Source organism: Ambystoma mexicanum, chromosome 12, assembly GCF_040938575.1.
Source record: "Ambystoma mexicanum isolate Mex_15411 chromosome 12, UKY_AmexF1_1, whole genome shotgun sequence".
NCBI lineage: Eukaryota > Metazoa > Chordata > Amphibia > Caudata > Ambystomatidae > Ambystoma > Ambystoma mexicanum.
The window spans coordinates 925,370,613-925,388,874 of NC_090936.1; the positions used below are offsets into that span (position 1 = coordinate 925,370,613).

General features: G+C 45.2%; 1 protein-coding gene across 2 annotated transcripts in view; it reads right to left on the minus strand.

Annotated features, from left to right (window-relative positions):
- Positions 1–18,262, minus strand: part of CDK17 (cyclin dependent kinase 17) — a 1,505,117-nt gene that overhangs the window by 736,519 nt on the left and 750,336 nt on the right. For both annotated transcript variants that reach the window (XM_069629414.1, XM_069629415.1), the window contains one exon: positions 11,360–11,485. In XM_069629414.1, the coding sequence (XP_069485515.1) occupies positions 11,360–11,485 (126 nt within the window). The remainder of the gene's footprint in view (positions 1–11,359; positions 11,486–18,262) is intronic.

The window sequence follows — 18,262 nt, forward strand, 5'->3', positions numbered from 1 at the left end:
TAAAGCCCGTATTCGGCAGATGGATGCTGAACTCATTCTACGAACCGTAAACTGAAAACACTAATATCTCAAGCAAAGCTGATTCACAGAAAATTCAGAAAGTTTTCAATTCATCTGGTGCTCATTTTCTATACATTAAAAGTGCTCCCTGTGCCAACAGACGGAGCAAGGGGTTTTTATTCACTCCCTGGGAACTTTGGGCATCACTGGAAGGTAGCTTCTGGAGAAAAATATTGAGGCTCTGTTAGGCAGAAACCTGTGCAGTTCCCTCTGGGACCACTGCAAAAGATTTAGGACTAGAGGTGTTTGGCAGTAAACCCACTTGGTAGCAGTCTGTACCACACAGATTCACTTGGTAGCTGTGGCTGAGCAGTCACACTTCCCTCAAGAAGAGTTAGGCATTATACAGAGTATTCACAATAGGTCAAGAGCACACAATAGAACAAGTAAACACTGACCAGGGCTTGGTGTAAAAGAGATATAATTATTTATTTAAAACCACATCTAGAAAAACACACAGGCACTAATAAGCAATTCAAAAACATGGTCACTAAAAGATATACACTCCCTTAAAAGAATATTAGACAAGTCTTAAGTAAAGCGGGGGCGTGGCTTGGCAGCCATGGAATAGGCTGCTCTCTTCGTGTGCTCCTGGATCCGACAACTGATCCGGAAGAGCGTGAGCTTTGAAACCATCTACAACAGCAAGAAATGTAGCCAGAAGAAATGGGAAAGTGAGCTGAACCTGATGCACGCTCCCGCGTGCAGATCGAGTGAAATTTACAGGAGTTGTGACACTTTGTAACCTCCGTTGGCTGATGCGGGCTGACGGAAAGATGGCGGCGGAATCCGAACAAAGGAACTTCTGGCAATGCGGATTGAGCCCAATGTAAAGATCGCTATAGTGGAGGAACAGACGTGTGTTTATAGGAGCGGACCACGGCTGGGATACCCGGCAAGTAGCGGAGTGAGCGACCGTGTGTCATGGCCCATGCTGGAACATCTGGGTCATGGCGTATGCGAAGAGGGACCCGCAGATGGCGGCGATCGGAAAGTGAAACCCATTACAAACGTGAGCGTGATCGTGCGGCGAAGCTTGGAGCCCCCCAGGGCACGGATGCCGAGTGCCCAGAAACTGGGTAGAATACAGAGGACACATGCGCCGTGATGCGATGCTGTACACAAGAAGACTGAGCGGCCGTGCACATTAGAAGGAAACTCGAAAGTGGATGGGAAAAGGACATGCGGCCGCAGCAGGATTGTGCGAAACGGACTTGGGCTTTGGAACTTTGTAACAATAGATAATGCTGGCCCGGGAACGAGACGGAGGCAGTCTCTGAACAGGGTGGTCACTGAACGTACAAACAGAGCCTGTTGCGAGGACAGCTGCGATAGGGGGAAGGGCGAGTGCACACGAGGACGCACGTTGGCTGGCACACCCAGAAGTGCAGTGTAGTGAGCAGCCGAACATCGCCACCTGTGCTGCAGGCACCCGGAACGCAGAAGGGGCCGTAGGCGACCCCACGGAAAGCGGGGAAGGAAGTATGAAACCCCGCGGGTGTGCGCGTGTGACCGCGCCGTGGAGGCCGAGGCCCCCGAAGTTTGGACGCTAAGCGCCTGGGAAAAAAGGGCTGCTTGCAGCGGCCATATGTGTAGCAAGCAGCTGATGCGCCCAGGGAAGCACACATGAACGAGCGGGGCAGAAGAAACGGAAAACACTGCAGGACTGCACCACTGAATGATTGCAAGGCAGCGAGTATGAGCTATTGCCCAACAAAACCGTACGAACAAAGGCAAACACAATAAACGTAGCCTCCCTATATATAAGGTAGAGCTGCCAACACACAATAAATACAAGGACCCCGCCACACTGCATCAGTGGCGGGAATGCGGTACACTGGCTTGGCCTTCTGCAGTGCACAGACTCACTAGGACACGGAACGGGTGGATCCGGAATGAAAGGGCACCCGGTTTGAGCAGTAGGTGGGTGTGAGTGGATTTGTTGGTTACGGCGGACTGATCTAGACAAGTAAAGGAGGAGGCCAAATGAGCCTTTGAGGTCTGGATGCCTCTAAGCCTGGGTAAGGCCTGAGATATTGAAACAGTGTGTGCCCCCCACACTAGTGGAGCATAGGAGGTGAGCTGAATCACAACACACGGCTGCAGCGTCATGTCTAACAAGCCTTCAAGACTAATAGTGAAGCAACCCACGCTGGACGAATTTGCCAGGACACCGCCGTGCCCGGAAAGCGCCAAGAGCAAAGACAAGCCCCCCGCAGGCGGCATGGCCGCCTCGGGCACGAATCAGGAGGTCCTGGCCGCGATTGCAGACCTGAAGGCAGACTTGAAAGAGGCCTGGGAGGCCAAGCTCGAAATAGTGGTGTCTCAACTGGAAACAGCGTTGGACCTTAAGGTCGGTGAAGTGCAGGAAGAAGTGAATCTACTCCGACAGGACGTAAGGTCCCTGGCGGAGCGCACAGAGAGCCTTGAGAAGGAAGCGAGCTCGAATACAGCGGATTGTGCCTCACACAAGTCGGAACTGCATGCCTGGGTACAAAGAGTGGGCAACCTGGAGAGTAGGGCGGAGGAAGCGGAAGGACGCGCCCGAAGGAACAACATCCGCATTGTGGGCTTGCCGGAGGGAACGGAGGGCCACAATCCCACGGAGTTTGTTGAAAACATGTTGCTGCAGGAGATACCTGGATGAGCCTTGTCTCAGGGATTCGCTGTGGAACGAGCGCATAGGGCTTTAACGAGGAGGCCGCCGCCAGGCAACCCACCTAGGCCAGTTATTGCCAAGATCCTTAACTACCGGGACTGGGAGAGGATACTGGAACACTTCCGCAAAGGTGGAACAATTAAGCGAGGGGAGGCAAACATAACAGCCTACCCAGACTATACCCTGATGGTGCAACGGAGCCGAATGAACTTCGGGGCTGTTAAAAGGAGACTGAGGGAAGCAGGCCACAAGTACATGCTACTTTACCCGGCGAAATTGAAAGTCTTTCACAGAAACAAGACTTTGTTTTTTGACACTCCGGAGGATGCCATGGGATGGCTTGACATGCAGGGTTCCCCCCAGGAGCCCGACATCCAGACGGGAGAAGGAGACGGACGAGATAAGTAATGAGTAATGAGAACACTGGGAAAGGGAGCGGTTTAAGACTATGGGACTTGACTATAGTCACTGATTCGACCTGTTAGTGGATGAGACCAGATTAGGATAGATAATGTAGTGTGTGCACTGAGATTGGTGCTTCATTAAGGAGCCTTGTAGAGCTAGTCCTAACACCCCCATTTAGTATTAACAGTTAAGTGGCCATTAGGGCGACTTCACCCCACTGAGCTCTGAGTATATTACTGAGCTCTGAGTATATTAGACGGGGCTAGATGTGAGGGTGCCTGAGATCCAGGGATGGAGCTGGGCAACAGTTGGGAAGGGTATTGTTGGGGAAGGGATGGGAGGGGGGGAGGCGGGGAGTTGGATATGTATATAGTTTTGGGGAGTTTGAGTTTTAGTTTGAACATGAGCCTATTTAGCAAAATTGTATGGTTGAATCTGTGTCGCGCAGGAAGGTGGGATTTGCGGGAGGTAGATAAGGAGGATAGTATTGAACTATGGGGGATCTTAAAATAGTCACGTGGAATGTCAGGGGACTTAACAGCTACTTGAAAAGGAACAAGGTTATGCTATACTTGAAGAGGCAGAGGTTAGATATCGCGCTGTTGCAGTAAACGCATCTGACACGGGAGAAGATGGAGCTGATTGCTAGGAAATGGAAAGGGGTGGTGGTGGGCTCCACATACTGTGCGTATGCCAGGGGGGTACTAATCTGGGTGGCGCCGCATGTTCCGTTCCAACCACTGCAGGAGGTGGCGGAGACGGATGGGAGGATGGTCATGCTGAGAGGACTGGTAGAGAATAGAGAGATAAGCATTGTAAATACATATGCCCCAAATCGGGATACAGCAGCCTATTTCAGGAATTTGAGTGCCAAACTCGGCATATGTATGGGTGACGCAGTGATCTGGGGTGGTGATTTTAACTGTGTACTGAATCCCAACGTAGATAGATCGGATGGCAAGGTTGATAGGCCTTCCCCAGCGGCGAAAGCACTACAGACACTGCTAGATGACTTTCATCTGGCGGACGTGTGGAGAACTAGACAACCCCAAGAAAGGCAATACTCTCATTACTCCGCCCCTCAACAGCTACATACGAGGCTGGACTATGTCTTTGCCACGTCGGATGTGATGGTGGAGGTTACTCAGGTAGAATATAAGGCGAGGGTCCTCTCTGATCACTCGCCATTGGTTCTGGGGTGGCAGTACCGCCCCCCGAGGGCACGGATCCCGACATGGCGCCTTCGTGCTGAGGCGCTCAAGGATCCAGTCTTTAGAGAGGATATAAGGGAGGAGATTGCAAATTACTTTGAGGACAATACGGGTAGCGTTGACTCGGCGGGTACATTATAGGAAGCCTTTAAGGTGGTGATGCGAGGGGTTGTGATAGCAAAATCGAAGGGCCTGCAGGGCGGGGTTCTAACTGAGCTACAACGGACGGAAGAGGAGCTGGAGGGAGTATTAAAGGGTGGATGCGAAGATATGGAGTGGGTACTGGGGCTGCAACAGAAATGTGCGGAACACTGGGAGAGGCTCAGCAACCTTAATTATAAGAGGTACATCGAGAGACAGCATGCGGGAGGAGATAAAACAGGACAGTTGTTAGCGTGGCTATACGAGGCTCCCAGATCCCGATCAGAACAATAATGAGGGAAGATGGTAGCGCAGTGGACACCCAACGAGGAGTTTGCAGAATATTATAAAGCGCTTTACGCAGACAGGATGGGGGGCAGCCGAGAGGAAATATTGGAAACATTAGACGATATAGAACTACCCATGATAAGTGAGGAGGAAAGGGAGGAGCTAGATGCACCGATCACCCTGGAGGAGTTAGAAGTGGTGAGGCAGTTACCTACCTGCAAGACCCCGGGGGCGGATGGGTTCCCGAGTGAATTCTATAAGACATACAAGGAAGAGGTGCTCCCCCCGATGTTGGATATGCTCAATGAAGCGTTTGAGGTGGGACGGTTGCCGGAATCACTCAGAGAGGCGGTCATAATACCGCTCCCCAAGCCTAATAAACCTGCACACAGCTGCGGTTCCTACAGACCTCTCTCGATGTTAAACCAGGACAGCAAGATACTGACGGCTGTCCTGGCAAACAAATTGCAGAGAGTAATTAGCAAGCTCATACACCCTGACCAGACATACTATGTCCCGAATAGGAATATAACCCATAATCATAGGCGACTCCGACGGGTGATTGAATGGGGTAGTACGGTCCGAGGGCGAAATGGCGATCGTGTCATTGGACGCGGTCAAAGCTTTCGACTCGGTCAAGTGGCCGTGGTTGTTGGCGGCCTTGGAGAAGTATGGCATGGGGCCCGGTTATATGAGGTGGGTGACGATGCTATACAGTGAGCCACTGGCCAGAGTTAGAACGGTTGCAGTAATATCTGAGAGGTGGCAACTGAGTAGAGGCACTAGGCAGGGGTGCCCTTGGTCCCCGATGCTCTATATATTAGCCCTGGAGCCCCTAGCAATATACCTCAGACAGCAATATGACACAATAGGTATTGAAGTGGGAGGAGAACAACATCTGATCTCCTTATAAGCAGATGACTTGTTGCTATACTTAAGATACCCAGAAGAAAATCTCCAGTACATACTGGAGGTGATGGCGAGGTATGCAGAACTGTCTGGGATAGCGATGAATCCCCAAAAATCCAGCATGTTCCCGCTAGGCGACTATAAGGGAACCCCTAAAATGCGGTTACCGGTGTTACAAATACCGTGAGAGGTTAGTTCTTTCCGGTATCTTGAGATAGACGTGTACCATACGGTGGAGGATGAACACAAGCATAACACTGAGGTGGCACTCAGGAAAATTGAGAAGTGTATGCAATTTTGGGTCAAGTTGCCTTTAGCAATGATGGGACGGGGTGCAATGCTAAAAATGGTGGTCCTGCCCAGGCTTTTGCATTGTTTTAGCAATGTCCCATACATGATACCCAAGAAGTTCTTTGCTAAACTTAACAGTATGTGTAGGGATTTTTTGTGGCATGGTACCCGGAACAGAGTGGCGCTGTGGAAGCTGCAGAACTTTTACAAAAGAGGGGGGATAAAACTGCCCAATTTTGAGGTGTATTATGTAGCAAGTCAGCTGCAATATGTGACTCAGTGGCTTTCAGACGAGGCAACCCCTGAATCTAGGTTATTTGGACATGATTGTGCCCCATTTCACTTAAGAGAGATGATTTGGTTGCCCAAGTCCGAAATGAGAGAGCGCCCCAGGATGATGATGCTCGGGTGGCAGATGTGGCGTAGGGCGTGCCGGATGATGGAGAACCCATTCCCATGCTCCCCGCAGGTACCGCTAGTCGCGCTGGCAGGGGAAGATACGCAGTTAAGAGCGATACTCAGGACCCATTGGGAATCGGTGGGGCTAGTAACGTTAGGCTACGTCTGGCAGATGGGGGCCATTTTGGATTTTGAGGCCCTTGGGGTGGAGACAGGATTGCACGCGGGCCAGTACATCACGTACCACAGAATTGTGCAGAGAATTCGGGAAACGTGGCCTGAAACTGTATTAGAAGAAGAACCAGATGCCATCATAGAAACAATATATGATATATCGGAGGGGGGGCATGAGATTTCTAGGCTGTATGAGATGGTGATGACTAAGGTTGGGAAGGACCTGACGCAGCTGAGGCTAGATTGGGAGGCGGAGGTGGGAACCCCGATAGAGGATGGGATGTGGGAACGGGCACTGGGATACCATAAGAAGGTGTCAAGAATGCTACACTAAAACAAATACAACTATATATAACGCACAGAGCATATATGACGCCTATGAGGATATCCAAGTTTGAAAATGCGGGACGACGAGCATGTCCCAAATGTGACGAGGAGAACGCTGATATGACACATATGTTCTGGTCATGCCCAGTAATTGAGCGTTTCTGGGGAGAAGTGGCACAAAAGCTAGCCGAGAAAGGAGTCACGTTGATTATAGACACAGTTTGGGCCTGTTTGCTGGGAGGGTTCCCCAGATCATCAAAACTTAAGCATGTTGATAAACTGAAAGATCTAGCATATGTGCTTGCTAAACGGAGGATTGCCATGGGATGGAAGACTTGTCATAGGCCACGGGTGGAGGTGTGGTGGAAGGAGTTGCAGAAATGGGCAGAGGCAGAAACAATGGTATGGCAAGAGTCGAACACTGTAGGGGGGGAGGAAGAGACAGGGACCCTGATGGCATGGAAATCATTAATAGCTGAATTGTTTGGAGCAATACAAGATCTGACCGAATCTACAGGAAGCGAGACCCCGCCGCATGCGGCGGACACGGAGAATGATGAACAGACAGGCTCATGAAGGGGGGTGGGGAGAAGCAGTGGACAAGATTGAAGAATTACTGTGATTATTTTGTTGCAAAATGCACTGCGTGTTTGGTTGTATTGTGGTTTTGTTTTGTTTGGTTTAAAATTAATAAAATTGTTTAAAAAAAAAAAGTCTTAAGTAAAGCCCCCCCTTTTTCTTGACAGCGGTGAGCGCTTAACGTAGATGGCACTCTAATATTTCGTTTTAAAAAGGGAGAGAAAAGCAGAGAACAAATTGAAACAGGTCCCAACACTTTTTCAAGAACACAACAACAGAGGAAGGCAAAGTAAAACCGTGAAGTTAGAGTTCAAGAGGCCGGATCCACTTTCAGAGGATCCAAACGAAATGTGTCCAAGGTCACACGGTTGTAGTGCACAAAGGTCTTGTAAAGGTTCAAAAAGGAGTTGGACCACAGAAAGGGACTAGTTAGAGGGTCAAGGCGGCCAGCCCAGTCCAGAAGGTTAAGGAGTTATTATTACCTTGTAGCAATCTTTAGAAAGGGAGGCCTCGCGGACACGGTACCTTAAAGTGGTGAGAACGCTCCAGTGGGGGCAGTTGTTCCTGGCAGCGGGTGCAAGTCGGTGCTTCGTTCGGGGGAAGAGAGGATCTCGTCGTGGAGGAAGACAGGAGTCCGTTGCACTGCCAGGGAAGAAACCAGCCGTGGGGTTTCTCAGGTACAAGGAGCAGTCCGGTGATTCGCGGTTCAGTGGTGAGTGGCTATCCGGCTGCTTGGCACGGGCAGTTCGACCACAAACCGGGCTGGGGTGCTAAGAAAAAGGAAAACTGGTTGTGCCCACCAGTCAGGGGAAGAAGCCTCTCCAGCCAGGAGATCTTCTCTGTTGACACAATTTACACATACTACCCAAACAAAGAATCCACCCCGTCGCCTCTACAAGACCAACCAGATCACCCTATACCAACATGCTCTGTGTGCCACGAGTAAAAAGAGCTAGAGCGGGTGGATCCAGCTTCCCATATCTCGCATCTACTCACTGGAATGCCTTACCTCCCACCATCCGAAGTGAGGCCTCCCTCCTCGCTTTCCGCAAAGCAATGAAAACCATCCTCTTCTCATAAGGTCCTTCGTAGCGGCATGAATACCAACCATAGGACCCACTGCTTAATCTGTATTGGCCAATCAAATAAGCTGTAATGATACCTATGTCTGTGTTTGTATGCAATGTGCCATTTACTGCTACCACGTCTGTACCTCTGTAACTAAGCTCATGAAAGTAACAGCGCCTCAATGCCCTTGGGCTGCTTGCGCGCTATATAAATATAAATAAATAAATAAAACAGAAGTACTACTTTGGGAAGCATGTGCCTGTACGACATAGCCCAAAGTCACACCAGATGAGGTAACTGGCAAATATGGTCTCAACTTGAGAAAGACGCCTAGTGAAACTTACCAAACCCAGCCCAATTAATCACAGTTATTTAAATCTCTGCAATCAAGAGAACTTTATTACATGGCCCTACTGCCACTGTTTAAACCTTGGACAAAAGAAGAATTATTAGGTGACAAGGACTCATTTGAAGCCGCATTCAAAGCAAATGAAAGTAGTCTAACAACTGTCAATTTCAAACAATACAAAGAAATGTTGGACAATGAACGCCAACAAGAGGAAGACATTGAAACTCTACTAGATAGACACTCCTGAGGGCCGTCAACCTTCCCTTACAGGAAGGCCAGAACCACTTGGAGAACCACTCATTCTAAATGAAGCAGAAATAGCCATGACTACGGTAGAAAATACCATGTATAAATCTAAACAATCTAAAGGAGACTTGTCAGTGCTCAAATCACAGCTAAATAATGAACTCACGATGTTTTCGTTTTAAAATAATTAACGTGTTATACAGCTATACCAAAGACAACTTTTCAACACAACTTGACAAACCCAAATACAACATCCGCCCCATTCCTGCCTCAAAACCCTGCAACGAAACCACAATGGCATTTCACCAGTCTTCCCACCCGACCGCTAGGGTCACCTGCTCCGCCCACTCAGTACACACACATCAAGGGCTTCTAGAATCAATACTATTTTTCTCCACAAATTTGTGAAGAATATAATGCAAGACTCATCATTGCCATTTATCAGTAGTGACCATAGCTCTTCCTCCCCTAAATCGTGGCCAATTCCAACTGCCTTCAGGGCCGTCAATCTCAATGCTATCAAGGCGTCATACTTCATCAATAAGTGTCTGGCTGTTTCCAGTCAAGGATTTCTGCACAAGCAGCAAAAACATTGGTTTCGCAGAGTGTTAATCCATGCTCCAGTGATTTTGAAGGTTTTGACTGCATTCATTTTTGACCTCAAGTAATCCCAGAGCAGAGAAATTCCCACACACTGCTGAAGGTAGCCCGGTGGGCTCTCTTTGGTCTTCTTGTTTGGTGTGAGTTATTCTCCATCCCAGCCATCGTACAATGTGTTACCTTAATCAAAAGGACCATAAGAGTTCACAAGTTATTCACTTTTCCATTTTTATCTGTCAGAAGCAACACTTCTTTTTGTCAACTGTACAACTTCCAAAATATCTTTTAAGCACAGTACAAACTGTTCTAATACTTATAAACTGTTGGGAAGGAAAAATTATCTTCCCAGCCCCCTAGTGCTTTCTGATTAAACAGAGGCCTGTGAAAGTACAGTAGGTGCTAGGGGAGGTCACAGGGGTAGGGGATGTCGCTAGAGGCCGTAATGTGGGGGGCGGGAGAGGACGTGCATGTTTTTGTCCTGGTATGGGGAATCAAACGCAATCTTAGATAGTTGCAGCCATATTGGAATGGCAGCGTAGTTTTGCACTGAATCCAGGGCCACAGGCCCGTGTCTCACACACAGAAATAAAGTGTATGTCGGCGGTAACAGATTGTAACTTGGTCACCGGTCAGGAAGGTCAGAGTTGCAGAGATTCGTAGTCCCTTCATTGTCTCATGTTGTCAACATTTCGTATCCCAGAAGGAATGCGCCCTGCAAGGGCATGAGTGGGTTAAAAGCTTGCTGTGAAAAGCGATCCCACGAGAAGAAGGGGATAAGCCTACCACCCTTCCTGTCCCAGCTCTAAGAAATAGCACCCAAAAGCCCCAGTCCCAAGACCCCCTGCATTCCAAGATAAGTTAGTCCCAGATCACTAACCATAAAACTGTTAGACCACCCCCCCCAATCAATCAGCAAAGATCTGAAAACAGGTATCAGCTGCCGTCACTGTAGATTGCGTGATTTATGCTGCAAGGTACCGGGAGGGATTGAACATAGCTAAAACTAGGGTGAGGATCTTTGGTTGGGTGCCAACATGTCTAGAATCGAGGTGTAGTTTGTTAGAAGAGATGGCCTCGAAGCATCCTCTTAGCCCATGTCTGCAGTACCAGGTGCACATCAGGTTAGAGATAGAGCGTGTATTGTTTTTCTTCACATAATTGCCAATCAGTGGTAGCTTCACACCCTAAGACATGAAAGGAAGAACCCATGTGGAAGAAGATGGACTGAAGGGGCTGGGACCAATTGCCTGGCATCCCTTATGGAGCAGGTAGCCTATGTATAGGGTCTCGAACAACTAGCCACGTGCGTCTGCACAGTATGTACTTTACGTCACTGATCACGCTGTCTGCCTTCATAAAGTGTTGTTCGCACTGATTTTGCCAGAACGTTCAATGGCACTTAGTTTTCATGGCAAGAGGTGAGCTGGGGCTTTTTCCCTAGGGGTTGCATTTTTACTAGTGCGAGTATTGAGGGGCTTCTCGACAAAACCATACAGAACATCCAACAACCATTTTTGCCAAAGCAAAGAAATTGTATGCTCATCGGATTCCCCATTAGATCGGACAAACGTATTTGAAGCAGCTGCTAAACTGCCCTGACAGCCTATTTTTTTTTAAACCCAAATGTTAAATTGCAAAAAGAATACATCTTACCAGGGATGCTCGCCGAGAACGCCTACTCAATGGTTGATCAAAGGGTGGGCTGTTTATCTGCAGCTTCTCAAGGTATCCATCGGGTATCCGGATATCAGCAGGTAACGACAATCGTTTATTCAAATCCTGAAAGAACAAGCAATAGTGTAAATAACTATCACTGAACTAAGGTGGCATCTCTAAGCTTGAACCCACTTTATTTGTGAATGCAATGAACTTTGCAACCAAATATGAAAACAAAAGTTACATTAAGGCATTTAGAGAGACGACAAACTGTACAAGAACACTGAATACTTGATATTTTAGCATTGTGTAATCATGTTTTTTTTAACTTTGAAACTACCTATTCCAAAAATGCAAGCTTGTTTGTGGTATCTATTTAATGGCTACCTGTACCGCACCAAGGCAACCGGGTGACTTGTTTCAGCCATTTGGCTAAACCTTCACTTTCCTTTTTTGGTTTGCGTCATTCCTTTCAAAACTGCTGATGCATGTTAACGCCATTAAGTTAGCTCAGCAAGTGAAGTGCTCGCTTCACAGCTCTGGGTGAAACCTCTAGACAGATGTTCGAAGTTTGACCGGGACAACTGAGCCTTCATCTTTCCAAAGAGGATTCTTTTGTTTAATTTGTTTTCCTTGCATTATGGTTAACAAATAACCTTTCGCAAAAACACACAGATACACTTAAAAAAATACAAGGCTAAAATAAACATAAAACATACATTTCAACAACTTTTAAAATAGAATCAAAACAATTTTAAACTATAATACTGAAAGCATTAGAAATCAAAACTCAATTCCATAAATAATTGTGACAACAGAACATCACATCATGGTTAATAAATCTAGAGAACATTCGTTTTCTTAAAGGAATTAAAATTCCACATGCCATCACCAAATGTTTTAGTGTTTGTACCTCAACATGGTAAAATCTACACAATCTCCCACATCGCGGGACCCCCAATCTTGCACCGGACACTTCATTACTTAAAAACAAATTTAACTTGAATCTTAAAAACTTCTCTAAAAACACAGGGGGATTTGCATAAATAAGATGGTCATACATGTAATGGTCTAATGAACTATATAAAAAACATAATTATTACTATTTTTCATGTTTGTAATTAACTAGGATGCCGTATTTGATGGGGAGCAAGTGTTGCACCAAAACATCAACTTGCCTGACTGATTTTTTATAACCATGTTTAACCATGCTCATTCTCTTTAATGAATAAAGTGATGCATGGATTTCCATCAGCACCCTGCCTGCAATCTTCTAAAGATACCAGTTTGAAGCTATTAGAAGTGCTAATTCCTAAAAATGGAATGACAATTACAACCAATGGTAACTGTGAAATTCACATCTGATTATGAGTGGTGGTTAGTCCCCATTCGCATAGGACTTGATTGTAAAATGGAGGAATTACCTCCGGATGACATACCTCCATGCTTCCGATTCCTAATCTGGAGGACTGAAAAAAACTGGAGGTAAATTTCTTGCCTCCAGTTTTTTCCCCTTATCTGCACATTCGTACTGATGAGGCCAATAGATTTCTCGGCTGGACAGGCCTTGGATATGCGACTACTGCGCAACCTTCGTGAAAACGGTGTATATCATTTAATCTTCCAAACGGATTAGGTACGGCTGTGTATACGCTAAAAACCGTTATGACGCAGTAGGCCAGTAGACATATATGATCTGCGTACTTGTGCACAGGGACACAATGATACATACATAAGGCGTGGAGATTGCTTATGGCAAAATTTAGTATATTCTGAAAATGAATACTTTTGCATCTGTGAACCACCATCCGCCCATTCTTGTTCCAGATTTTTTTTTTTACTTTTCCTTGGAACAACTCTAGATCCTCAACAGACATGTTAATTTGTTTCCAAAATAGATAACATGCGCCCTTTATACTGAGCCATAGACGGGGGGGTTGCTGCTAACTAGCATATGATTTAATCTAATGTACAATGAACCTTTAGGGGGAAACATCATTTTGGCAAAGTTGGAGAGAAGACGCCAATTGTATCGAGCTGAAAGAGAGTTTAGGCCTAATTCGTGCCTGAGCATGACATTTGGCAGCAACATTGGAAGTCCCAGAGTATATTTCCACAAAGACCCTTGAAGTTGATCTAATAAAGGGCCTAAATCATGTAAAAATAATTCTACACCGTACAGTAATATTGCTTCAACTTTTTTCTGATAAAATTCCAGTACCGGGATTAACGAGAATTTACACATTTTATAATGTAAGATTTTCATTTGACTCCTTAAAGGGAGTAGTTTTACCATAAGAAGTTCTTTCATTCTTTTCGTCAAAATTAGTCCTAGGTACGGTAGATTTAGGGAAACTGCTATAGACGAAGCCTCAATTGTCCACTGAAAATGCTGAACTTTTTTCTTATTGCAAAATACAATGATGTTTGATTTTTGAGGATTTAAATTTAGATTGTTGATGTTACAATATTGTAGAAAACTTTCCAACTTCATATGAAGCCGTGCCTGAGTTTGGTCAAACAGAATGTCATCTGCATAAGCTAACCACGAGATGGTGAATGAGCCTATGCGCACTGCAAAATATTTGTCAAAGTTCCATATTTCGTCTATGTCAGCCAAGTAGAGGTTAAAGAGGATGGCGACAAGATTACAACCTTGTTTAACGCCAATCCAACTAGGTATAGACTCAGTAAGTGGTCCTGCACGGTTAATTCGTACTTTGAAGTTTGTATTGAAATGTAGCATTTCTATTAAAGTAATCAAATACGGGGGAAGTTGGCGGCACGCATTTTCTGCCATAATTTACCTCTTATAACACAATCGAAGGCTGACTTTAAATCTAGTGAAGCGACAAAGATTGGACTATTGGAAGGACAGTTAGCATATAAAATGATATGTTCTAGGATGCAAGCGTTCGGGGGGGGGGTGCCCATGCCTTTTCTAAACCCTACTTGCGACGGGCTAAGACAGGCATTATTGCGAGAGAACAATTCCAATTCTTGTAAAATTAGAGAAGTAAATATTTTTGCTGCTACGTAGTTATTCGGGTCAGCAATAGACCCCTTTTTGTGTATAGGAATAATAATTGACGTAAGCCAAGAATTCGGAATCATTTTTTAACAAAAGATTTCTTTAAACATGTTGTTAAAAACTGAAGACCAAAACAAAGGGTCATCTTTAATCAAACATGGGGGTAGGCCATCGGGGCCAGCACATTTGGATCCCTTCAATTTATGGATTACCTGAAGTGTATCAATGGTGCCCCAGGGACAGCCATTTGGTAGTAGATGACATTCAGGGGGATGTTCAAACAATCTGAATTCTACTGGAAGAGCAAATTTACAGAGAAAGAACGAAGTCCACGTTGAACTACCAATTCCAGAGTCCAATTCACAAATTTCAACCTTATCTATTGAGCAAATAATTCTCCATCTGTCTTTTGTCTTATGATTACGTAACAAGTTAACTATTCTTTGATTTTGCTTTACTTTATTCAGAGCCGTATCTGGCCCAAAGCGAATTTATAGTTAAATATGATTTTTTTTCATCGTTATATACTCAGAGTTGGAGAAGCTCAGCCTGGATTTCTTCGCATCTCTAAGGTCAACATTTTTCTTCCTTTTGAGAGAGGCAATTTCATGTAAGTGTTGTGCGACTTCATTTTTAGTTCTAATTTGAGCTCCCCCCTTCTGGTTCATTTTTAGGAGATGAGAGGCAATCATCTATAAGTTCCAATTTAAGATTACATCCCTATCGTGACTGTTTTTCCCCATTGTTCTTCCAGTGATCTCTATTTACTAGTGCAGTAAATCTCCTACATGTTGAAGGAGCCCAGTTAATTGACAATCTGGGTGTATCACTCTGAATTAATGCTAAAAGGGTCACAGGGGAACGCATTTTTAGATGATTGACAATCGAAGTTGCTATCATTAAATGATCACCCAAGTGGGTGTCAATAGTGCCTACCTCCATGCTCATCCCTGATAGACCTAGAGGCCAACATATGATCAATCCAAGAGTGCAAATTCCCTCGTTTCCAAGTAAACTTCGTGTGATTGCATGCCAGTTGTAACAAATGAACATCCCAGCATTTTAAGAACTCCCTTCATACATTGCCCTTTTGAAGAGCCATCTGGGAATATGTTGAGGTATGGGCCGGACTGATACTATTGTACCAAAGAGCTGCATTAACATCCCCTCCTATAATTATTTCAGCACAAGGTGAATTAATGTAAGCCTCGTTAAGCATATCATTGAATATTTGACAGGCTCTTTCTATTGGATATTGGTACGGATTCCAATACAGGGAAATTATAAATAGATTTCCGTTGTGGAGGGATTTGAATGTGATGTCAACCAATAGTAAGAGATCAGATTCGTAAACATTCTTGATTGCGAACTCTAGTTTAGTGTCAATCAAAACAGCCAACCCACCTTTGGGTCTACCTTCCAAACCTCTTGACGCAGGGTGTACATAGGAAACAAAACCATCTAATTCAATGTTAACTACAGCCATCGTTTCCTGAACCAGCAAGATGTGTGGAAGGGATTCAAGATTTGACTTATTTCTCCATTTTATTAAGTTAGAAAAACCACAACAATTCCACGAAGCGACCTTGAGGTCATGAATTTATGAAGAGGCTTGAGGGAAAGTTGTGTTGGCGGCTGTTTTGATTAACAGTTCAAGCCATTTGAGACCCTTTAGCGCCTTTCGTGAGTGCTGATAGTTGTTGCTTCATGTTTTTAGAAGGATTGTTGTGGCCAATTAAGTTTTCGGTGTTATTAATTGCCATGGTGACAGGAGGAGGTTGAAATTCTAAAATGTCCATTACATCCGTGATCTTCGTGAAGGCAAACATCTCGAGCCCAAGTATTGTTAGATCACTTTGATGTTCCCATATCAATTTCGCAATTATTGGTGAAAACATTTTGGACAACATACGGTTATTGTTCTCATTTGGAAGCCTAATCCACTCAATATCATTTGTCACAGGACTTTGCAGGGATTGAATCTTAAAGAGAGCATTCATTAAGAAAGAGCGGTTAATGCGAACAGCACCATTAATGTTAACATCGCTCTTCCATCCAATGATGTTTTTCATGTCATTTGGAATAGATTGAAAGTTTGGAATCACTTTCTGGACAGTGTCCAGCTTTCCATTCTAGGCATTTGGAGTCATAGTCTACTAACACCACCATAAATTTAAACCCATCACCTAGTCCTTGAATGGGACCTATTATGTCTACTGCAAGTTTTTTCCATGGTTCCATGGGAACCTAAAGAGGACTAAGAGGAGCCTCCCTGACCATCTTTCTTTTATCTGCTCTCTCACACTCTTTGCACACACAAACACTCTTCTCCACCTCACTGCCCATAGCCGGCCACCAAAAAGATTGTCTCAGCTGTCTTTTGGTGCCACTCATGCCCACGTGGCACTGGTGAGCTAAATTAACCAAACAGGGTCTAATACCCGAAGGAGGAACAATTTTGGAGCCCCTCCTCCTAATCCCATCTTCGGACAGACTTCATTCCAATTTGACCTCGTAGTAGCGATCAAAACTCCTGTCTAACACTTCTTTGTTGGGCCATCCACCCCTTGTCCATTCCTTCACTTAGCTATCATTGTGTCCACTCGATCTGCTTCAAGCCATTCATCTATGCTTACAGCACACCCTACCACATCTGAAATAGTCATGTCCTCCTCATTGACCATTTCTGACAAATCATTGGCATTTTCTATTGAAGACTGGATAAACAGTCAGCCACCACATTATGTCTGCCAGGTATATAACTCAGCTTGAAATTATAGCCCTGTAAACCCTACCATCCATCTGGAAATCCTTGGAGAACCTTTGGCCCAATCATTGCTACTCAAAAGCTGTACCAATGGCTTGTGGTCAGAGTTAACTTGGAATTCCAGTCCCCAAAGAAAGAATTTGAAATGTAGAATGGCCCAAAAGACTGCTAAAGCCTCTCTTTCTATCACTGAGTAATTTCTTGCAGCTCCCCTTCGAGGGACTGGAAGCAAATGCTATTATATGTGCTTCCTTTCCTGAATCTATTTGACAAAGTGAGGCACCCAAACCTGACAAACTAGCATCCACCATAAGTATGGTCTTCCTCCCACTCACAAAACCACCTAATGAGGGCGCTTTAGATATACCTTCTTTTATGGCTGTAAAAGCTACCTGACAATCTTCAGACCATTTGAAAGGTATCCCTTTCTTTACTAAAATCCTTAAGGGTGAAGAAATGGTGGCAAATTTATCAACAAATTTGTGGTAGAATTCTGCCATCCCCATGAAAGATCTAAGTTGGTTTTTGTCAGTTGGTGCTGGCACTCCACAAATATTCTCTACCAGACTAGCTTTGAGTGACACTCCTTGACCAGATACTTTGTGTCCTAGATATTCAACCTCCCTGACACCAATTATACATTTCTTTCTATGTACCGTAAGACCAGCCTCTCTCAATGTTTGTAATACACGTCTCAATACACAGTCATGTTCACACTCAGAATCAGTATAAATTAGGATATTGTCCTGAAACACAGCAACCTTTTCGAGATCCCTTAGTACTTCCTCCATAACTCTCTGAAATACTGAGGCAGCGGATGCCAAACCAAAGGGCATACGTAAATACTTGAAAGTCCCTTCAGGGGTGACAAAAACTGTAACATGCTGACAGTTCTTGGATAAAGGCACTTGATGGTATGCTGCAGATAAGTCAATTACCGAGAACCAGCTAGGTTCCCCTAGAGTGGCTAGTGTCTCAGGTATAACAGGTAAAGGATGTCTCTTTATGAATATGTTCTTACTGAGATCTCTGAGGTCTACACAAAGTCTCACATTTCCATTGTTCTTGGTGACGAGTACTACTGGAGAAAGCCACTTGGGGC